At 48.2% G+C, this 20,620-nt stretch overlaps 5 protein-coding genes across 5 annotated transcripts; 4 read left to right on the forward strand and 1 right to left on the reverse strand.

The window, feature by feature from the left end:
- Positions 1-226: 226 nt before the first annotated feature.
- FOMMEDRAFT_19228 (uncharacterized protein) lies at positions 227-10,538 on the forward strand. Its single transcript, XM_007265439.1, has 31 exons — positions 227-534; positions 588-691; positions 759-1,170; positions 1,236-1,658; positions 1,715-3,756; positions 3,814-3,931; positions 3,986-4,253; positions 4,313-4,448; positions 4,496-5,025; positions 5,079-5,251; positions 5,322-6,278; positions 6,338-6,376; positions 6,436-6,472; positions 6,530-6,746; positions 6,803-6,897; positions 6,968-7,059; positions 7,112-7,425; positions 7,476-7,561; positions 7,620-7,806; positions 7,861-8,033; positions 8,089-8,458; positions 8,518-8,579; positions 8,637-8,807; positions 8,869-8,946; positions 8,998-9,221; positions 9,272-9,372; positions 9,437-9,649; positions 9,712-9,798; positions 9,850-9,915; positions 9,973-10,059; positions 10,114-10,538. The coding sequence occupies exons 11-31, from the start codon at positions 5,939-5,941 to the stop codon at positions 10,432-10,434; spliced, it is 3,360 nt and encodes a 1,119-aa protein (XP_007265501.1). The 5' UTR covers positions 227-534; positions 588-691; positions 759-1,170; positions 1,236-1,658; positions 1,715-3,756; positions 3,814-3,931; positions 3,986-4,253; positions 4,313-4,448; positions 4,496-5,025; positions 5,079-5,251; positions 5,322-5,938; the 3' UTR covers positions 10,435-10,538.
- FOMMEDRAFT_121243 (uncharacterized protein) lies at positions 10,511-11,838 on the reverse strand. Its single transcript, XM_007265440.1, has 4 exons — positions 11,456-11,838; positions 10,943-11,402; positions 10,757-10,894; positions 10,511-10,700 (listed from the first exon to the last, which is right to left on the reverse strand). The coding sequence occupies exons 1-4, from the start codon at positions 11,737-11,739 to the stop codon at positions 10,542-10,544; spliced, it is 1,041 nt and encodes a 346-aa protein (XP_007265502.1). The 5' UTR covers positions 11,740-11,838; the 3' UTR covers positions 10,511-10,541.
- Positions 11,839-12,310: 472 nt separating this feature from the next.
- FOMMEDRAFT_19230 (ribosomal protein L16a) lies at positions 12,311-13,385 on the forward strand. Its single transcript, XM_007265441.1, has 5 exons — positions 12,311-12,356; positions 12,417-12,587; positions 12,652-12,918; positions 12,981-13,076; positions 13,141-13,385. Exons 2-5 carry the CDS (start codon positions 12,429-12,431, stop codon positions 13,219-13,221), a joined length of 603 nt encoding a protein of 200 aa, XP_007265503.1. The 5' UTR covers positions 12,311-12,356; positions 12,417-12,428; the 3' UTR covers positions 13,222-13,385.
- Positions 13,386-13,697: 312 nt separating this feature from the next.
- FOMMEDRAFT_155027 (ras GEF) lies at positions 13,698-17,800 on the forward strand (the record flags this gene model as incomplete). The annotated part of the gene is made up of 13 exons (XM_007265442.1): positions 13,698-14,501; positions 14,550-14,709; positions 14,770-14,976; positions 15,032-15,232; positions 15,307-15,793; positions 15,844-15,917; positions 15,974-16,115; positions 16,167-16,743; positions 16,800-16,900; positions 16,957-17,052; positions 17,121-17,321; positions 17,379-17,598; positions 17,666-17,800. The coding sequence occupies 13 exons, from the start codon at positions 13,698-13,700 to the stop codon at positions 17,798-17,800; spliced, it is 3,405 nt and encodes a 1,134-aa protein (XP_007265504.1).
- A 546-nt stretch (positions 17,801-18,346) lies between these two features.
- On the forward strand, positions 18,347-19,992 carry FOMMEDRAFT_167210 (sure-like protein; the record flags this gene model as incomplete). Its single annotated transcript, XM_007265443.1, has 7 exons — positions 18,347-18,385; positions 18,454-18,526; positions 18,589-18,696; positions 18,783-18,865; positions 18,928-18,990; positions 19,049-19,082; positions 19,140-19,992. 7 exons carry the CDS (start codon positions 18,347-18,349, stop codon positions 19,874-19,876), a joined length of 1,137 nt encoding a protein of 378 aa, XP_007265505.1. The 3' UTR covers positions 19,877-19,992.
- Between the last annotated feature and the right edge of the window lie 628 nt (positions 19,993-20,620).

A 20,620-nucleotide genomic window follows, 5' to 3' on the forward strand; every position in this document is an offset into this window, starting at 1 on the left:
TGCTACACCGAAAAATACAACAGACTCAGGCTACTCTACTCTGGCTCACAGGCCGTCCGGCACTTGCACAATCTGGTTATCTCTTCCCCAGGTTTTCCCATTTTCATTCATTACGCTCGTTCAGAATTTCTGCAAATCGAGTCAAATCCGCGCCTAAGTACGTTAATACATCCCGAACCAGCACACACCAACTAGTTCTACCAAAGAAACCCGCGAAAATTATTTCTCAAGGGATGCCGTCTCAGAAACACGCCCTCACACCAGAACAACAAGCGTTGTCTGAAGCGCGCAAACAGAAGAGAGCAGAGGCCGCAGCATTGGCTGCCGCTAGGCCCGCTACTGCGTCATCTAGCGTTTTTCAGTCTTCAATACTTCCGAGAAGATTCCTTTCCGTGAGCGCTCAAACAATGAACTCATCGGAACAAATAACAATCATGTCATGGAATGTCGGTAGAAAACTGGATCCACTGCCTGACTGATTAGAAACTTCTGTACTGATGCATTTTGTCAAGATGCTTGCACAGTGTCTTGTTCGTAAGCCGTAATGACACGTTCTCATTCGTGGATAGCCTCTAACTAAGCTGCAGGTCGAGAGCTCTTCCCGACCAGTGACTGCCTAAAGGCACATCAGCGGGAAGGTATGCTTTTTGAAGAAATTACTCGGTCTGGAGCAGACATCATATGCTTGCAGGTGAGTTTTCACTGCTCAGAAGATGTCAATAAAACTTCCGGAACAAGACGTATTGAACCAATGGCAGGAAGTCGATCGTCTGGAAAAGATCGGTCCCGCGCTTGACTCGGCGAACTATGGATTTACTTACTCCTCTGGTCCTCGGAAGAAGCACGGATGCATTATCGCATATAGGAAAGACGCTTTTGACAAGGTTGTGGATAACACGGTCTTCTATGACGATGTAAATGTTCGCGCGGAGGCCGTTAATGAACGATCTCGGAAAGCCTCTAGCTTCCGAACAAAGAACATCGGGCTGATCCTTGCATTGAGAAGACGAGAAGATACGAGTCGGATCATTGTTGTGGCGACAACACATTTATTCTGGCACCCAAAATACACTTACGAGAGGGCAAGACAGACTTTGATCCTATTACGCTCTACCTGTAATTTCAAGGAAGTGAATGGTTTCCAGGACGCGCCCAGCTTCATTGCTGGAGGTATGCCGTTTCTTGCTCTTTCACTTGATCGCGTCGATGGTCATAATTAACTCTACCTCTTCTAGATTTCAACTTTAATCCCTCAGATGCAGCCTACTCCTTAATGGTTGGCGACGCTCTTACTCCTGAGCAAGAAGCGGATATCACCTTCTCGCACGTCGTTCACGTGAGCCTCGACCCCTCTGTACCAATTGTAGACCCTAAGCAGGTCACTGAAGACGAGGAAGGCGGAGAAGCTGACCCAGAGAACGATCCTGATCGGGTTATCAAGAACGCGCGACCAGCAAGACGCGATGACGGACTGCTCTCACCAAGTGAATTGACCGAACTGTTTGGTCAACTGCCGTCCTTGAGGAGTGCATACGACGAGTGGGGGTTGACTGACGAAAGGAGGATATTCGGGGCTCGGGTGGACGTACCGCCTGATAGGCGTGGACGCCATGAACCCAAGTATACCAGTTATACACATTACTGGAAAACAACCTTAGGTATCTGAACTTGTTCATCACTATGCTGTATGACTCAGACGATTTTCTTGTGACAGACTACATCTTCGTTATGGTCCCGCCTGGACGCACTTTCAAGGTTCTTGGTGTATTAGAGCCTCCACTTGTAGAAGATCTCGGCACTGGTCTGCCTCGGAAGGGCGTTTGTGGTAGCGATCACCTTTCAGTTCGCGCTCACGTAGCCTGGCCACTAGAATCGGACAGCTCATAATGACATAGATTAGCATCTAGATATAGAGGAACGTGTATGTAGGTGAAGGGTATCGAAGAAAACGAACGTAGGCGCCGATAGAAAACACGACAATTTGAATAATGCAATCCTAATGCTAAAGGAAAAGTAGCAAAAAAAAAAGATGAATGAACACATTTCCCCAAATGAAAGGGTATTACGAAGCTATCCTAATCCTCTCCAAAAGGTCCGTTGTCTGGGAAATTTTTCAGAAATAGAAACAGAAGAAAAGAGCGAGCGATGTCGTATTTAATCGACAGATATGTAAACATGAACTTGTCCCATTGAAGATAGCGATTGATAGATGTTTAACCCCTGAACCCACCACGATCCGAACCGGAAAGCAACATATCGTAAAGTCCTCCGGCTGACTTCTCGTTTCGCAGCTGAATCATGTAGATGATCCCTGTGCGTGCGCCAGAGTCGCTTAACTCGATGGCAACACCTGTTTTCCCGACACGCTCTACGCCATCGGTAAGAACTATCGTTGAGATTAATAACGTTTTATCCTTGTTGTCAGCCTCAACGACGAGCTGTTTGACCATCGTAGGTCGTTGCAGGTACAACGTCAACTTTGAAGATCCGAGAGCCTTCCATTGTGCATGCTGCTGTTGCAAGAATACTTTGCACTTCATCGATGCAAGTACTGAGGACTCTACAGGCCCCTTAGGTATCTGATCTACCGGCGACGTTGGAGGGCTGTCATCAAGTCCAAACGCAGGCGCGGCTGAGGAGATACGTGGTAAAGCAGCCGACGGCAGCATGGGTCGTAAGTGTCCTCCACTAGGACCCTGCTCACCATACGAATTCTCGCGCCTCGGGAGGAAGTTATTCGGTATGTTTGGTACGGGAGGGGCAGATCTTGGAGACGGTTGATACTGGTCATGTTGTGATCCAATAGAATGTAAGGAGGGCGTCTTGCGTAGACCAGCCTGGAAGGATGGGTCTGACGATGGTCGACCAGGATAGGCAAATGGCATTCCCGGGTGTGGAGGCATGTGTTGAGGATGATTCGGGACTTGTCCGGGACCATACTGCCCAGGCATCGGTCCTTGACCAGGGAGGATCGCTCCAGGACCGGGACCTCCCATAAGTGGTCGCGGAGCAGCCAAAGAACCACTCCGCTGCGGCGGCCCATTAACAAGACCCATTGGTGGCGGTCCTCCACCCATACCATTCATTGGGGGAGGACTCATACTGTTCATTGGTGGAGGACTCATCATACCTCTTGGAGGTCCATTCATGCCGTTCATCGGAGGTGGGCTCATAACTCCCCGTGGAGGGGGCATTCCGCCCATATGTGGTGGCGCACGGCTACTTTCAGAACGCTGGGGTGGAATGATTTGACCAGGAGTGAAAGACGGGGGCCCAGGGAAAGGACCATCCCTCATATTGGGACGTGCAGGAAGACCAACAGGTCCTCCACCTGGCGGGGGCATTCCACCACGAGAACTTTCGCCTCTTGGAGGAGGAATAAACTGGCCGGGTGCAAACGAAAGATCTTGAGGACGCGGGCCAGGTGGGGAAGATAGTTGTGGAGGTGGGCTAGCCAAGTCATTCGTTGGAGAGTAAGGGGGAGGTCCGCCCTCCTGAATACTCGGTGAATGACTTCTAGGTTCCGAACCGCGTCGACTAGAAGCGCTAGAAAAGGTGTGAAAAGAGTCTATTCTACGCGTCGAAGGGTCGCTCGCAGCAGGCGAAGGAATTGGACTGGCATTGGCACTTCTGGGTGGTGAGAAGGAAGTGCTGGGCGTATCGCTTGGATATCGGGCTGATGGTGCCTTTTCAGAAGAAGGCAAGCCATTTAGGGAGGGTACCGGCGGAACAGGTTGTTTTGAAGGAGGTGGCACTGTACAAGTTAGTCGCACCTTGATAAGAGTCATGAGTTGGCTGTATATTTACTTACATGAAGCTGCTTGTTCCGCAGTTGACTTGAATTCCTTCAGTATACTATCCCTCTTTGCCATCGAGTCGAAGTGCAGACGCATAACCTCCTTTTTCAGTATCGTGACCTCTATATCAGTATCTAAAGCAGAAATTAGCGTCTTTCTCCACGACTGCTTAGCAAAAAGTTACTGACTGTCAAAAGGAGCGACTCGGACATGCTTGGCAGCTAAAGGAGGGTAACATAACCACATGTCGGTAGCTTCGGCTTCGCGAAGCGCACGATCTTCAAAATTCATCCGCTCACAGATGAGAAAAAGATCCGTAAGGAGGAAGACGTGTCCTTGCCGGTGGATCACTTCAACATTGGTGCTTTTCGGAGTGAAATAAATTGATGTATCCTCAGAAAGTTTCAGTTCTCGAGTGTATGGTAGGCCTGGAGAGTTCATGGACAAACGAACGCTCTAAAGAAAGGACAACGATGTCAACTGACGTAGGTTAGAGCAAACAAGTAGATACCCACCCTCGCAGTCATAGTAAATAAATCACGGCAACGTTCAGTTGATAATCGTCGCTCTAGGTCCGTCATAGACATCGGCAATGTTGTAACTGACGTTCTTCCTTCTGAAGTTATGGTGGTATCACGAGAAGAACGTTGTCTAAAGCATATCAGATAATGGACGTTCTTTCGGCTGGTAAGACTCACCCGCTGGATAGACTACTCCCTCTAGTAGAGCTATCGAAGCTAGCTCGCACGTCTCGTTGCTCTTGCAGTTGAAGTGTTCCCTCGCTACGATCGTGCACTGGAACTGCAGGGCTTTCAGGGAACGGTTCTTGGGCATCTACGGCGTTAACTCGGGTGTCGATAACAACTTCATCCGTAGTTTCAACCATCGGAGTAGCGTCAGGCAGAGATATTCTCGATCGCTCCTCAATGACCGTCAGAAGGTTCTCCAACCTCCCAACACCTTCAATGAGTTTTTGATCCGTCGACTTCCCTGGAGCAGAAGTCTTCAGTAGTCGTCCGTAGAGCTTTTGATAGTATCTAATCCGTATACGAGGGAGTGAAAGGAGAGTATCAAGTGTCCAAACGGGAACATGCGGAGGAGGAATTGACGCGGAGAAGGCATCCATAATCGACGGCAAACGCTGGTTAGTCTGTACTGGTTCCCAGGCATCAAATCCAGAAAGGTACGAGGAACAATATTTAGTATATGGCGAGTCTAGCTGATCAATCTACAAATATATTAAAATGTGTATGCGGAGAATAGAACAGTGCCAACACAGACCCATTTCATTAGTAAATCACCGATCGCACGCGGCGAGGACGGGTTTGGACCTATTTCTTTGAGCTTTGTAAGAAATGATCTGTTTGCCTTAAAAATAGCTTCGATAGAACGAAACATCATGTCCAGCTCTGGCGGAGGGAGATTCGATCGAGACCATGCTGCTGCCACTTTCTGTAGGCCAAATGGTCAATATAATAGGCGCTGCGACTGATTCAAACTTGATAGAAAACGTCGAACTTACCCGTATTATCCCCGACAACGTGTCAACGTAAGTCTTCTCTGTCTCGAGGAGATCCACGAAGGGGTTGACTTTCTTCGTTCGGACACCCTCTGCCGAGGAGGCATTTGGAGAGGGCGGCTGGAGCATAGCGGGTGACCTGGGGGAGAAGGAAGGGGATTCGACACTTGGAAGCGGAGCATCACGGGGATGCAGAGGTTCTGCTGAAAATTGATCATTCGCATTTGAGATCTCCTGAGAGGAGACCCGTCCCTCATCAAGTGGACTTTTTGGCGGTGGAGGCGGGGGCGGGCCTCCAGCAGCTCGGAGCGGAGACGGCGGAGGAAGGGGCAGATCATCGCGTCCGATGACAGGAGGGAGTGCCTTCGATTTTGTCAACGCGAGGCTGGCGGTACTTGCCATGGGGCAGAGCGGGAATAGATATCACAGTCAGCGGCAGTCGTGGTCCGCACAGGGGCGGCGCTGAGGTGAACGTGCTTGGTCGGTTTGCTTGCAGTTGCAGAGTGTTACGCGCCCAAAAGTACGCGCTTGGCACAGGCAGCTACTCTGTTCGGCTGGCCTCGGCCCTGAGCTCTGTATGGAAGGCAGATCCCACATTTTTCTCATCCGCTTCGGTCCGGCCATGCGTCCTCAAGTGCCCGAGTCAGCCAGCCTGCCTCTCAGTATCCGTCCATCTGTACTATATCGTATGCCATTCGCTTCAGGCGCTGGTCTCTGTTGTCGACGCATCGTCGGCTTGTTCCGCTCGTTCCGGCCATCCACGTCGTTTCACCAACTTAGACAATTTGCAAACCAAGCAACACTCCTCAAGCGCAGTCCCTCACCTGTTCCTCGTGTTATGGATAAATCCTTCGGAAACTTCGACCTCGTGAAACGCATCAAGCTAGATTCAACAGATGTCACTGTCACCAAATGGCGGAGCAGAATAACAGGCCTGAGCATCGTCCATCTTGAATACGATTGTGCGTGTAAAGTCCTGTTCAGCATTCCGAGTCCGTTTTAATATGTTAACCCGATATAGCGCCGATTGTCAAGGGATACTTCGCCGTCGGTACAGAGAGTGAGTCTTGCACATGCTGGCCAAGAGTGAGTTGGATCGAATCAACAAATGTTTCGCAGTCTTCAATGATAGTGGCTGTCCCCACACTCTTGAACAGTAAATATACTTGCCCTTTTCTCACATGGCAAATATTCACCGTCCAATACTTACCAGCCTCGTGTTCATGGGTTCCAAGAAATATCCGTATAAAGGTATCATCGATCATCTCGCTAATCGCGGTTTCTCCAACGGCACGAATGCATGGACTGCCGACGACTACACTTGTTACACAGTAGAGACTGCTGGCAGCCAAGGCTTCTTACAAATCCTGCCTATATATGTGGACCACATTCTATTTCCGACGTTAAAGGATTCAGCATACATTACTGAGGCAAGCACCTTAGTCGATTTGACCGAAGATAAACATAATAAATCCAGTTCACATAGGTTCATCACATAGATCCTTCGGGCAATGACTCTGGTGTTGTTTACAGTGAAATGCAAGGCCGTGAGAATACGCCAGGTGATTTGATGAATTTACGGTAAGTGCTCTTTCTGAAGAAATACATCGAATCTTCTTACGGAGGAAAATATATTAATGATTATATCTAGCATGAGACGTCTTGTCTATCCAGCAAGCAGCGCTTACAGGAGCGAGGTCGGCGGTTTAATGGGGGCATTGAGAAAACTAGATGTACAGCAGAGTATGTGTTTCACATCCATTCATGTTCTTTGAGACTCACTTTCTGCTTCTAGTTCGAGACTATCACGCAAAGTACTACGTACCGCACAATTTGGCGCTAATCGTCGCAGGGAAGCTTAGCGAAGGAACAAAATCTCTCTTATCTGTCGCCCAGGAGAGGATCGAACCTACGCTCGTTAAGCACGGTTATAACAAGGGTGCGCATCCTCCAGGCTGGGACAGGCCATTTGTAGACACCCCGTCTGCGTACCGAGATCCCCTTAAGAGCCAGACTACAGTTGTGGAGTTTCCGGAGAAAGATGAAAGCGTTGGTGAATTGCTCTTTGTATATCAAGGTCCTGCGACAAGGGATCATTTGACGCGCAAGGTACAACAGCATTTTCTCATTGCCAACTTTGTTTTCTCACTACTCGCAAGGCACTTGACATTCTCGCTTCCTACTTGACTTCATCTACGTTCGCACCGTTGAACAAGGAGTATGTCGAACTCGATAACCCCTTGTGGTGAGTTTAGGCCCACATACATACGTTATAAATTTCTAAATGAGGCTCGATTTCTTAGCACTTACATATACTTTGACGAGGAGACACGGCCAGACTTTGTCGATTTACCGGTCTACGTTGGATCTGTTCCTATGGAGCACCTTGACACATTCCACGAAAGGCTCACAAAAAGCTTGAACAAGATCGTGAAAGAAGGCATAGACATGAAAAGGATGAAGATGGTCATAGACCGAGATCGACGCCAGGTATGGCTAGTCTTCGACGGTTAAGAAGAAATTTAAATCTCCTCCTATATCTAGTTGCGGAGCAAACTTGAAAGTTCCAAAGGTGACACCTTCTCGAATACGGTTATAGAAGACTTCGTCCTAGGCGCTGAAGATGGCTCAGACTTGCGACCTGCTATGGACGAGATGTCTCTTTTCGATGATCTTCGACAATGGACCAGCAGTCAATGGTCAGCATTGATCAGGCGGTAAGCATTTCTTGAACTGTTAAATGAATTTTAGAGGCTAACTATAGATATATAGATATTACATAGAGTCACCGTGCGTTATCATCCATGGCAAGCCCTCGGCCGCCCTTGCAGACAAGTTAGAAAAGAATGAGAAGGCGCGAACTGAGGCTCAGATACAGCGACTGGGACCTGCGGGACTCGTTGAGGCAAAGGAAAGGCTGGAGAGGGCTAAGACTGAAAACGATGAGCCGATCCCTGAGCATGTCTTGACAGACTTCCCAGTGCCAGATGTATCAAGTATTTCTTGGATTCCAGTACAGAGCGTGCAGGAAGGAAGCTCTAGTTCTCCGAAACCGGGAAGGACAGAGAACTCGAAACTTGTTGATCATATCAACGCCGACGGTCGCAACTTGCCTTTCTTCGTTCAATTTGACCATGTGCAGGTGAGTATTGACGGATAGATGCTCGTTGCCTAGCATTTGACGAAGATATTTTACTTCAGTCTGACTTTGTCAAGGTCCATGCCCTGATGTCTCTAGCGACCCTTCCGAATCGGCTCCGCCCGTACGTTCCGACCTGCTTCGTGGTGTGAAGTCAGGCGTTAACTGTTTGTCTCTTTAGCTTTGTAACAGCTTACTTGTCGGCCTTCTTTTCCCTTCCGATAACCACATCGACGGGAGAACAACTCACACATGAAGAGGTTGTCGCCAGGCTTGATGACGAAACTGTGTCTTACGAGAACGAACTTGGAATGCAAGCTTATTTCGCAGAGACTCTTCGCGTAAGCATCAGGTATGTATCTATATTTCATATTATCAGCGGTTCTCTTCTTAAGTGGTAATAACCTGCGTAGTGTCGAGAAGGACAAATATGAAGCCGCGGTTAGGTGGATGAAAGATCTGATATACGGTGCCGATTTCGACATTTCTAGGTAAGGTCCCGCTGTTTCACTTCCAGGGACTACTCGCTAAGTTCGTGTTAGATTGCAAGTGACTTGTGCCAAAATCTTGCAAAGTCTTCCAGAACTCAAGCGAGACGGAAACACTGTTTTGTCGGCTTATTCATCCGAGCTCCTTTACGACGAATCTTCGACACCAAGGACTAATGCCGTGCTTGAGCAAATGCGGGCAGTACCAGGACTAGCCAAGATGCTCCAGGAGAACCCAGAGGATGTACGCAAGTATTTTGAAGAAATGCGGAAGCATTGTACGTCGAACCTACCTGTTTTCGTAAAAGATCCTGCTTACATTGATTAGTGACGGATCCATCTGGAATGCGATTTTCCGTCACGGGGAATATCTTGGACGTGCCTAATCCACGAAGCGTTTGGTCTAAATACTTTGGCAATCTGATCCCTGTTCGTACTACTAGACCTAACTCTCCGTGAGCCGCTGCTCGTGCTGACATACCTCATTTTGAAGAATACACCCCTTTGCCCGATTAAACTCGCTAACGAAACTTTGAGTCTGGTTGGTCGTAATCCCCAGAAGAAAGCTATCGTCGTCAGCCTCCCGACAATCGAGAGTTCTTTTGCTACACATACTGCAAAGGGAATCAAAGGCTTTGAGAACCCTGAATTTCCGACCTTACGACTGGCGCTCGAGGTACTGAATGGTACTGAAAGCTTCCTTTGGGTAAGTTATTACTAAAGAGACAGATGCATTATTATATCTGACGCTCTGTCCCAACACTACAGCGTTTCATCCGAGGATCGGGTCTGGCATACGGTGCATCGGTTGGTTGTGATCTGGAAGCAGGGTTACTGAACTTTTCTCTATATCGGGTGCGTGAATATTTAAAAGCGAAAAGGTCTCCTTATTAAATACTTTTTTAGACTTCAAACAGTTTGCAGGCTTTCCGTGAGGCGGCCAAGGTAGTCGAAGGGCTCGTAAAAAAGACGGTAAGTGTTCGACTTCATGCCAATCCTCTCTATGATCCCTAACGTGGAGTTGTCTAGATACCTCTCGAAGATACGACCGTTGATGCGGCTAAAAGCACGATTGTTTACAATGTAGCGAATGGGGTGTCTAAGCCTGGCAGCGCAGTGCGTATTTATTCTTGTAAACTTGACTGTCATATGAGCTTAATCATGTCCTAGGCTATCACGTCGTTCGTCAATCAAGCGCTGAAGAACGTGAGCCAAAACTACAATCGAGAGCTACTCGAGAAGTACCAAAAAGTGACAAAGGGAGAGATCCTCTCCATGCTCGAGAAGTACGTTTTGCCACTCTTTGACCCAGCAACGTCGGTCGCAGTCGTCGTGGCTGCGCCGGGGAAAGTCGACAACACAGAGGAGGGCCTTCGTGAGCTCGGATTTAATGTTGAGAAGACCGCACTTGAGGTGTCTCCTGAAGAGATGGAAGACTCCGACAGTGAAGGGTCAGAGACTGGCTCCGATTACAAAAGCGACGGACGATAACAATGAGCTATGTTGTCGCCGTTATAGATGCGACTAGATACTACTACAATACATCGTAATGCTAATTTGTTTGTGGGTGGGACTATCGTGTCTCATGTGCACTAGTGCTATGCGTTTTCATGTGTCGTCTCGCTGATAACCTCAATTGGTTTATTATCTGCATCGCCCGGATTCAGTTCCACATCTTGGAGAAAGTCATTCTCGACGAGAAAGTGGATCGCCTGAGATAAGTTAGAGACCGTCATGCGTATTTCGGGTAATAAGAGCTATAAACGCAATTCTATCAGTTCGTCGAACAAGTAAGAAGCACCGAGACACGAACGTTACGAAGAAGAGAGGAACAAGTGGCGAAGGGATTTCGTTGACTTGCCGGTGGACCAGGATGAGCTGCAAGCTTCCGTGCTATGGCCTTCAGGGGTCGAGGTGAAGCTGCATTTGATGATTTGTCAATGTCCCTGTCCTGTTTGTAGTTAGTAGTGATTTACTTCTTTCAACATATGAAACGTACAGCAGTCACAGGCTCGTTCTTCTCTAATTCAATGCCAATAGCACCTAGTGGAATTTTCGATGAGACAGCATCCTTTTCCGGATCCACGTCAGAGCCAGAACTCGCGTCCTCGTCGGAACTCTCCGCTTCCACAGGACTTTTGACAACTGGCTTCATCGGTAATGAGTGTACTGGCAAAGTTCGCACTGCTGGTGCACGACCGCGCCCAGAGCCACCACGCCCCATTCCTCTCATTTGCGCCTGTCCAGAGCCTGCATCATTTGTTCGTAGACGCCTTCGATTTCGCAGTTTCGGATCTGTAGCAGTGATTTCTCCTCGCTCAATCGCATCTCTTAGTTTCTTCTCCTTGTCTTCCACGCGCGATGCACTCGGCCAGCGGTTCCTGCGTTCCGCGATCCAGGCATCAACTGTCTCCGGAGTATTTAGAATGATACTCGTGCCTTGGATCGGGATTGGCTTCCTGATATCAAGTTAGCCATCCATAAGTGGCTATGAGAGTGAGGTGAAATGTACCCATTATCCAAGCTCGGATCAGCGTCCCAATCTCGTTTGCGTTTTCGCTTGTCCCACCCAGGCGGATAAATCAAATGCCGATCCATCATGTGAATCTCAACAGATTTCTTGGAACCCGTGAAAGCGCATTGCTCGTGTGTGCATCTGTGACGCCCTGGTTCGTACCAATGAGTTTGTTGCTGTTGACCTCGGAAAGTGTGCGCGCCGTGCCCTCCACCTCTCGGATGATGAGAGCCATGCGGGTTGCGTGAGATTTGGTGAGGCTGGACCGGAAACGAGGGCATGTAGGTGGAAGAATAAGAGTACCCTTCTGGTGTCCTTAACGGTGCATTCGAAGGAGCTTGTGAGTAGCACGCCTGGGCATAGTGCGACGAATATTGGTAAGGATTGACGAGAGCAGAGGTTAGGGATTGAGCTGCTTGTTGAGCTCGGTTTGTTCCTTGAGCCGTAGTATATGGGTGCATGATGCTGGTTTTAAAAGATAAATCGTAAAGCGCACTTGAGAGAGGGGTCTTCGTAATTTTGAGTCTCCGCCTAAACAAAGTATTTAACGCGTTTACAGCACGTGATTCTTACACCACGCTCTCTCCGTTTGTTGGCTTCAAACAAATAAAAATGAAAGAATAAAAGATAAATGCTATTGAAATAAAATGCACCAACATCTTCCAAGGATGCTTCTAAGAGCTCTTTACGTCCGCATAAAGCTCTCGTTTGATAAGAGAAGAGGTATATAGCCTCCGTGAGAGTGTGCTTAGTCATACTATATAGCATCTATATTGCGCGTGTGCTAGCTACCGAATCAAGAGTCCGTTTCGGCAAAGTCATTCTCTAGCAATCCTCAAGGTGAGCTTGCTGCTACCAAACTATTTATCTCGTCAAGATCGCTCACTTTCTACTTCCTCTTAGGTATTTCTCCTTCTTTTGTATCGATTCGTGTCATTCTCAGTGTTCCCTGCGCTTGCTAGAGTCCGACATGGCGACTTTCTCATCGAGCCCAATCGTAATTGACGGTAAGGGCCACCTGTTGGGCCGGCTGGCATCCATTGTCGCCAAGCAGGTCCTTTCAGGCCAGAAGATTGTCGTGGTTAGGTGTGAGGAGATCAACATCTCCGGCAGCTTTTTCCGCAACAAGGTACGCTCGTCAAATTGAATCATAGGTCATGCAATGTGTTTATTCAATTCTTCTGTGATAACAGCTGCGTTACCACAACTTCCTCCACAAGCGCCATATCGTCAATCCCAAGAAATCTGGCCCTTTCCACCACCGTGCTCCGTCCAAAATCCTCTTCAAGGCGATCCGAGGGATGATACCCCACAAGACCGCCCGGGGTGCGGCCGCTCTTGAGCGTCTGAAACTCTTTGAAGGGGTTCCTCCACCATACGATCGCAAGAAGCGTATGGTCGTTCCTGCGGCTCTTCGCGTCCTGCGACTCAAACCCGGCCGTAAATACTGCACCGTCAAGGTGCGATAACATGCTTCCTAATAAACCGAAAAAATCCTTGTCTGACTTATACATCCCCAAAGCGCTTGTCTCATGAGGTTGGGTGGGGTTACAAGGATGTTGTTGACCGTTTGGAAGAGAAGAGGAAGATTAAGGCTCAAGCCTTCTATGAGCGCAAGGTATGAGTCATAATATTTTAATCATTTATTTTTTGTGGATTTTGCTAAATTACAATTTTTGCAGCTCGCTGCAGCTAAACTGCGTCAAAAGGCGATTGCTGACAACTCTGCATCATTCGAGAAGTTGACATCTCTCGGATACTAGACGTGGGGGGAGAGAAAGTAGTCTGTAGTCGCTCCTATCACATTCTCTATGGCACACTATTGCAACGATATTCATGTACCTAAGCCCTATGCTTTTCGGTCCGTGCCGTCGAATATGATTATCTCCTCGCTAGTCAGCATTTGTACTACTTATTCAGGTGTTTGTTTGTGTCCAAACGGAAGAATGCAAAGACGTGGGGAATGTGTTGCCTAAATAGAGCACTGCAGATCAAAGGAGATGGCCTTATGCCTGGCCGCCTTCATGCCCACCAAGCTAACGGTCAGTTAAACACGCTCTTGTCCTTGACCACCTCCTCACTCATCCGGACCATCGTATAAATTCACAACTTCCTCACCTGCCCCCATGCTGTTTCTCTAAATAAAAAGTGAGCCGCCGATCCGTGGTTAGATAGTTAGCCGAGCGTCTATAGCACGTTCTATCGCCGTCTGCAACTCTCGTCGAACCACCGCGTTGTAATGTCAACCACGGCTGCTTTCGACCTCGGCCAGCCATCCGAACGCGCCGATGGCCATGAAACACGTTCGGATATCCACAACTTCCCTACAGCTCCAGTGCAAGATGCTCCCGAAGGTAATTCTGCTAAGGCCTCGAGGACAAGCGCGCCTGATGGACTGAAGCAACCTACGGTCCGCACTCACCTCACCACGCCCATCCTCAGGAAGTCCGCTTCCGCAGACTCATGTATATCCCAACGAATCTCGCCTCAATCGGATAGTCCTATCAACGGATTGCATCGCGACCGTGACGACGCGTCGGTACATCTCGACGAGGAACCGAGTAACTCGCAGCCGGAGCGGACAGATGCGCGTACCCTCTCTTCACCTCCCTCCGCCATGTCGTTATCAGGCATCTTGCGATCCAAGGTGGGACGCAAGCGTGGTGTAAGCAACGCAAACACCACTGACAACGAGACGTCAGCACCAGAAGAATCAGACTTGGAAAAATCAAACGGCTGGTCGGGGCGCGTACGAGCGCGTCTACTCAGTTTAAAATCGAACAAGAATTCTGGTTCCAATTCTGAGCCATCAGACATTCCGCGCTTGCCTTCGCGTGGGGCATCTACTAGCTTAACCAACCTTAAGGCATCGAACTCATCCGATTCAAGACCAGCTCCCAATGCCATGGTATCATCTCAGGAACCAGATCGAGCCGGACCGAAAGCAACGAAGCGCTCTCGCTCACATAGCGTTGGTCCACCAAGTAAGAGTACGACTCAGAAAATAGCGAAGAGGTTATCGTTCGGCAACCAGGCCCCTAGAGTGAGTGTGAGCTTCTCTCATTAACTTGAACTTAGACTAATACTGCAGAAGCCGGAGATTACTCGAGAAATATCTATAGCAGTTATAGGGCCACCATCATGTGGGAAATCGACATTCATCCGTAAAGGCCTGAAGAAGCACGATTTATCTGGTCCCGAAACCCTCTCGGCGACCGTGGCCATAGGAAATACAACGCGAAATGTCAATTGTACGTATCGATTCAAAATGCTACTGGTACAATCATTTTCTGACTGGAAGGCGTTGTCAGACACCCGTCGAACTGCTCATTTATTGAACGAGTTCAATACTGATACTACCGTTTTGGTGTACGAATATAATTCTCTAGAGTGGAGGGACGACGACTGGGCTGCTCTCTTATCCGTCTGGCCTTCCGGATTGCCCCGGCCTGATGGTGCTTTTATATGCTATGATGAGTCGGACCGTGTATCGTTTCTAGATGTAGTCCAACTTGCGAGTAAGTGATGCTCAGTGCGAACGCCTAATTACACGTCAGCTGATCCTTCCTATAGCTGGACTCAAAGCATTGCGCATTCCCACACTGGTGATTGCATGTAAAGCCGATTTGGAGAAACGCGTGCCCCCAGAAGAGGCGGCGATTGCAGTTCATCCTTACAGTAAGCTTATCGAAGTCTCCCACCACTCGGACGAGGGTAAGCGCCGCATGAGAAAAGCTGTTGAACACCTAGTCAAGCAAGTCGTTGCTCTGCAATGTGAGCTCACCTTTCTAACTCAACCGCATGTTTTACAATTCTAACTCATTTGATTATTCAATATTTACTCCTAGTTCCTTCACATCCATTGACCGTCGCACACACGAAACGAGAGAGCGTGACATCCGTTGACCTGCCCGTAAGGGTAGTAAAGAAGGCAACGGACGTATCACTTTCCGTGCAAACAGGTGGATCTGCAACTTCCATTGACTTAGCATCACCCACTTCCCCACAGAGTCCTTCCATGAGCCAGTCTCTTTCGTCACGCACGAGGCTGTCTTCTTCGCCTTCACCATCGGCGGGGCGATCCCCGACAAAAGCGTGTTCTATGAATGACTTACGGAACGACCAACGACATTTCATTTCCCCGACGGTTTTAAGTGACAATGAAAACCTGAAACAGAGTCAGGCGAGCCTGTCAAGTTCATCCACGAAGAGTGCAGAATCTCTCGTTGGATCTCCAGCCCCTCGGAGACCAATATCTTCTTTATCTTTAAGAGCGATCGAGAAGGGTCGCGTATCCTGTAGTAATTGTTCAGATAGGGAAAGACAGAATACGAGGTATGCAAAAACTGTTGTGCACTCTTTGAAGATCCTCACGTGGAATGAAGGTCACCACCGAGCCCCTGGGTTACATTAGACGAGCTCCTTGAAAAGCTGTTCTTCTTAGCCATTAGCGGGGACGGTACGTCTTTCAGGATTTCTGTGTGCATCACTGGTTGAACTGACGTCATTAAATAGATCCTTCCTTCATATCTCATTTCTTCTTGACATATCGCCGATTTGCAACTCCGAGGTCCATCCTTCTAGGTATGCAAAAGCGTATGAACGAACTACGCCAATCTACCGGAGATGTTGCACTTTCATGCTTTGCGCAAATGCGGTATGAGAGAATTTTCGTTGACTCTTCACCAATAACTCACACAAGCCCCAGAATATGCAATTTGCTGGAGCAATGGATCAAGGATTATCCTTCTGATTTTGCGGTCCCTGGTACTTACGGCGCACTCCATGCTGTGATCAGACACGTTCTGGCCTATTCGCACACCTTATCGTATGGATCCGAGTTTCTGCCTTTCCTCGATACTCTTGGAACGTTGAGGGACAACGAAACTCCCTGGGCCCTGAAAGCAGATGATTATTCTGCTCATGAGAGCGATACAGAAGTGGACAGCATGTTCGACGCTGATTTCGGTAGTCTGGATACTGGAAAGATCTCGCCTATCTCTTCGCTTTCTCCAAGACCTAGCCGTAACAGCACGTCGGAGGCGTCAAATAGCCCTCGTTCATCCGCTCGTGAGCGAAGATCAAGCCTTCCACTAAACGCGATGGCGCTTCTTAAGGCGCCGATCTTAAATGCATTTCACAACGCTGACGAGCGAAGCGGTCCATCGGCGAAGGAGATTGTGTCGAAATTGCAGCGAACTGCCACCGCTCTCAGTAACTATGAAGCCGATTCAATTGCAGATGAGATTACGAGACGCGAACTGGAACTGTTTCTCAAGATCGAGGTGTGTATTTCTGCTCCTAAGTAAACCCAAACAAGCAGCTGAAATATTGCCCTTAGCCTCGTGACTGGTTACGGCACACGCTCATTCCTGGGAAGAAGGACCCGAAGACAGATCCAATAGCAAAGTTCAATGCCCATTACAACGATCTCCATGAATGGTACGCGTTCTCTTGACCAAATCGTAGCATGGGTTCACAAAGGTCCTTCTTTTCAGGGCCGTCTCTTTGATTCTTTGCCATGACAAAGCGAAGAACCGAGCTCGTCAAATTGAGAAATTTGCTGAAGTTGCTTCAAAGTTGCGTTTACTGAAGTACGTAATTCATCCAAACATTTACACTAAACCAAGGAGTATTCATTTCTTTTATTATTCCTTCGTAGTAATTATTCTGCCCTCCGTGCCCTAATCACCGCCATTAACCAGGCGACATACCATGGCGACCCATCTATGGAGATCTTCAAGCTGAGAGTCGACTTGCATAAAAAGTTCTTAAGCTCGGACATCCTTCTGCGAACGACGGGTGCTCACCAGTCATATCGCATGGCTCTGCGCAACACGAAAGGGCCCTGTATTCCTTCTCTGTAAGTTCATTAGCCCACATATGGAATTAATTTGCGTTTCTCACCAGTAGCACATAGCGAGGTTCATACATCTGATCTCCGTCGCGCCCATGAGGGGAACCCAGACACGAAGCATGATGATCCTTCCAAGATCAACTGGGCTAAGTATAACATGATGGGTAGATTTATTGGGACAACAACGGCGATTCAAGAGCGTTGCACCGGTCGTAATGGATACCATTTTACGGAAAATAAGTATTTGGGCCAACTCTTTGACGTACCTGTCATGGACTACGAGGTGAGTCACTTTCAGTAGTATGCAGTGTTTCATTGCTGATCGCCTTCATCCTCGCATGATATTATAGATGCAACAAAGTCGGATGGCGCAGTCCACCAATGACGATGCACCACCGCTCAGCCATCCTGGCTCATCAACGAACGTTGCCGCTAATCATACAAAAGAGAATAACAGCGTCATCAAGCGGATACTGCAGTGGTAAATTTCCCATGGTCTTCTCGATACTTCCGATTCCCCTTTGATTTATGAGACTTTCATTCTGGACTGGCGGAGCTCAACTTATCATTTGTTCAACTTTGGTTGCTTTCCACATTTGCATCATCACGATCTCGGAGATTCTAACATGACACGACTACCCTCACGACACGCATTGGATACTGTTTATTTGCTTTCATGTGGAACATGTTCTTTCCTATACACCGACGCTATCTTGGATACCATTGTTTTGCATCGGAGGATTGTGTATGCATATGTACATGTTTTGCTAGCTAGCTGTGTTGTTGTTCCACAAGTTCGATCAGCACCTCTCGATTTTATAAACGAGTATGGTCTATCGTATTGTTATGCCCTGAGAAACCCGCTATAATGGCATTTGCAAAGCCAAAATAACCGCTGAGGTATATTATTCACGAGTGAAACGTAGATAGAGTGGACGAAATTCACGTGCAATTATTTGAATACCTACTCTAATCGATTGGACAGATCTAAAGTATGCTCAGAACCTGTTCCTAGTTTGATAGGTTCGGCTATGACCTCAGGCTCACAAAGACTTCGTGTTCTTCTAACTGTATTGTAACTATCCTTTTCCCGCTGCAGAAATCTTGCTAACTTGACCTTCAATGACTGGCATTCTAGAATGACGACGGCCCTCCAGGCAAGGACTCACCTTACATCTTCGGCCTCGCACGTCATCTCGTGGAAGACCTAGGTTGTTTACAAATGACTGTCTGTGGAACATTACATCGGTAGCTGATTCCAGTTCAATACTAGACTGGGATGTAAAGGTTGTCGTTCCTTCTACTCAGAAATCTTGGATCGGCAAGGCATACCATATCAAAGAAATCACCAAGGGCTTCTACTATTATCCACGCCTTCCAGGTGAGAAACGTTATTGCCAAACATTGTTTACTCTGGATCTCCAATGGCTTGTCTGCTTCGTGTGTGCTCTAAATTTCGATGTTTAGATGGAATTGGAGAAACTTCGAGCACCTCTCGTCCATTGAAGAGGGAGCTGGGGGAGTTTGCTGAATGGATTCTACTAGATGGAGTCAGTGTTCAAGATTGCAGTATCATACAGATGTATAGCTCGCTAATGCTGCATACATTCAGACTCCTGCTACTTGTGCCAATATTGCTTTGAACAACCTCTTCAAGGACTCCATTGATTTGGTGGTAAGTCTATGCTCTTCGTGTGTCCTTACTTGTCAATCCTTAGCAATATTTATTTCAGATTTCTGGACCTAACCTAGGGCGTAACTCGTCATGTAAGATTACCCGTGCATGGTCTCATTAGTGGACGCGAATTTATCAGTGGTCTATAGCTGCCTTCGCTCTTTCGTCTGGTACCATCGGAGCAGCACTCTCAGCCTCTTTATCACGCTGTCGGGCCATTGCTCTGTCGTACGGTACAGTGCAAAATCCAGTTCCGCCTCAGCTTTTCGACCCGGCACATAAACTTGCCATTAAGATTATCCAGTCTCTTCTCAGAAACTGGGGTAAAGACAAGGATGGGCTACGCAACGGGCAGGTTGACCTCTACAACGTAAATATCCCGATGGTAAACGACCTGCTGAACGGGGAAGGGTTGCCCGTCCTGTGGACCAAAATCTGGCGAAACGCGTATGGAAGGTTGTTCAAGCCGTTCACGCTAGAGCCGACGGGCACCGAGGCGGTGCCAGCAGGAGGTCCGGATGCTCAGCTTTCTTCCTCGAATAAGGGAGATCCAGCAGACCGTTACCGGTCCGAGGCTCCTCAAACAGACGCATTTCCCCAAGCCAAATCATTGTCTTCTAAACGCACTCCAGGAGAAATCAGTCACGCACCGGAGCTCGTATTCAAGTTCGCACCGGACATGAGTGGTCTCATCGGTCCTCGCATCGCCGCGCCGGTGGGCTCCGACGCTTGGGCTCTCGAGCGAGGCTATGCCAGCGTCACACCCTTACGTGCCAGTTTCGCTGAGCCACCTCTCGCCGATTCAGAAGGGGAAGCACCAGCAGAATCCGTTGAATTCAACCCGCCGGACGGCGAAGGTCCTAAACTATTCAAGCTGAGGTTGTAATCCCGTTCATGCACACAGAGAAACAATCCAAATAGATCTAGACACGCGCTTGAATATACATCCCCGTCGCCGGAAATCCCCAACATGAACAAGTTGTTAGATTATTGTACAATATTTCCACACCGCGCTGCACTAGAAGCTCATGCACCTTTGCGTCGATTTTCTGAAACAGGAGAGAATAGCTCGCCAGTCTTCATTTTGGTTCTTCTCAACTTCTTATCTTCTAACGCGCGTTCAACCCAAAAACATGGCTCGATAGCCCATTGACTTTAGGGACAAAGATGTTGCATTCATTTCTTCCCGAGCATCGCCAGGGCAAGAAGGGAAGTGACTCAGATTGAGACTCCGACCGAAGACACGTCGTGGCAAGCACGCGTCCACGGCGTGCATGACGCGTGCACAAGCTTGCTACCCTTCCTCAAAATCTTCGCTCTCGAGAGCTTCTCCCGCGATTTAAATAAAATGTATACTCACTTCGTGGCGTAGCATCGTACTCCTTACCTCCTCGCACCGGGAAATCTTGCGCGAGAACCGTACGACAATAAAGATTTAAACAAAGCAGTAGTACTGTATCTGAAAATGAAGTGGTTTGGTTTTAATGTGTTCAATAATTCCATGTTCCATTGAAGAGATAACAATGTGTGTACTGTATGATATACAAACTCCGGTGATTGTCCATCCAAGGCATGATAATTCCGTCCGTGTTGTCCATTCTCCACGGTCCAGTGTAAGTTTTCCATTGTT

The sequence above is a fragment of the Fomitiporia mediterranea genome (genome assembly GCF_000271605.1).
Source record: "Fomitiporia mediterranea MF3/22 unplaced genomic scaffold FOMMEscaffold_5, whole genome shotgun sequence".
Taxonomy (NCBI): Eukaryota; Fungi; Basidiomycota; class Agaricomycetes; order Hymenochaetales; family Hymenochaetaceae; genus Fomitiporia; species Fomitiporia mediterranea.

What these genes read in the sequence shown, in the direction of transcription:
- FOMMEDRAFT_121243 (XM_007265440.1), bottom strand. Translation starts at nt 11,739, where the DNA reads ATGCCCTCGTTTCCGGTCCAGCCTCACCAAATCTCACGCAACCCGCAT. An exon ending in GATCCGAGCTTGGATAATGG is followed by an intron (nt 11,403 to 11,455) that starts GTACATTTCACC and finishes ACTTGATATCAG; the next exon opens with GAAGCCAATCCCGATCCAAG. An exon ending in GTTCCTCTCTTCTTCGTAAC is followed by an intron (nt 10,701 to 10,756) that starts GTTCGTGTCTCG and finishes TTGCGTTTATAG; the next exon opens with CTCTTATTACCCGAAATACG.
- FOMMEDRAFT_19230 (XM_007265441.1), top strand. Translation starts at nt 12,429, where the DNA reads ATGGCGACTTTCTCATCGAGCCCAATCGTAATTGACGGTAAGGGCCAC. An exon ending in GCAGCTTTTTCCGCAACAAG is followed by an intron (nt 12,588 to 12,651) that starts GTACGCTCGTCA and finishes CTGTGATAACAG; the next exon opens with CTGCGTTACCACAACTTCCT. An exon ending in GTAAATACTGCACCGTCAAG is followed by an intron (nt 12,919 to 12,980) that starts GTGCGATAACAT and finishes ACATCCCCAAAG; the next exon opens with CGCTTGTCTCATGAGGTTGG.
- FOMMEDRAFT_19228 (XM_007265439.1), top strand. Translation starts at nt 5,939, where the DNA reads ATGCGTCCTCAAGTGCCCGAGTCAGCCAGCCTGCCTCTCAGTATCCGT. An exon ending in GAACTCGATAACCCCTTGTG is followed by an intron (nt 7,562 to 7,619) that starts GTGAGTTTAGGC and finishes TCGATTTCTTAG; the next exon opens with CACTTACATATACTTTGACG. An exon ending in TGAAGAAATGCGGAAGCATT is followed by an intron (nt 9,222 to 9,271) that starts GTACGTCGAACC and finishes TACATTGATTAG; the next exon opens with TGACGGATCCATCTGGAATG.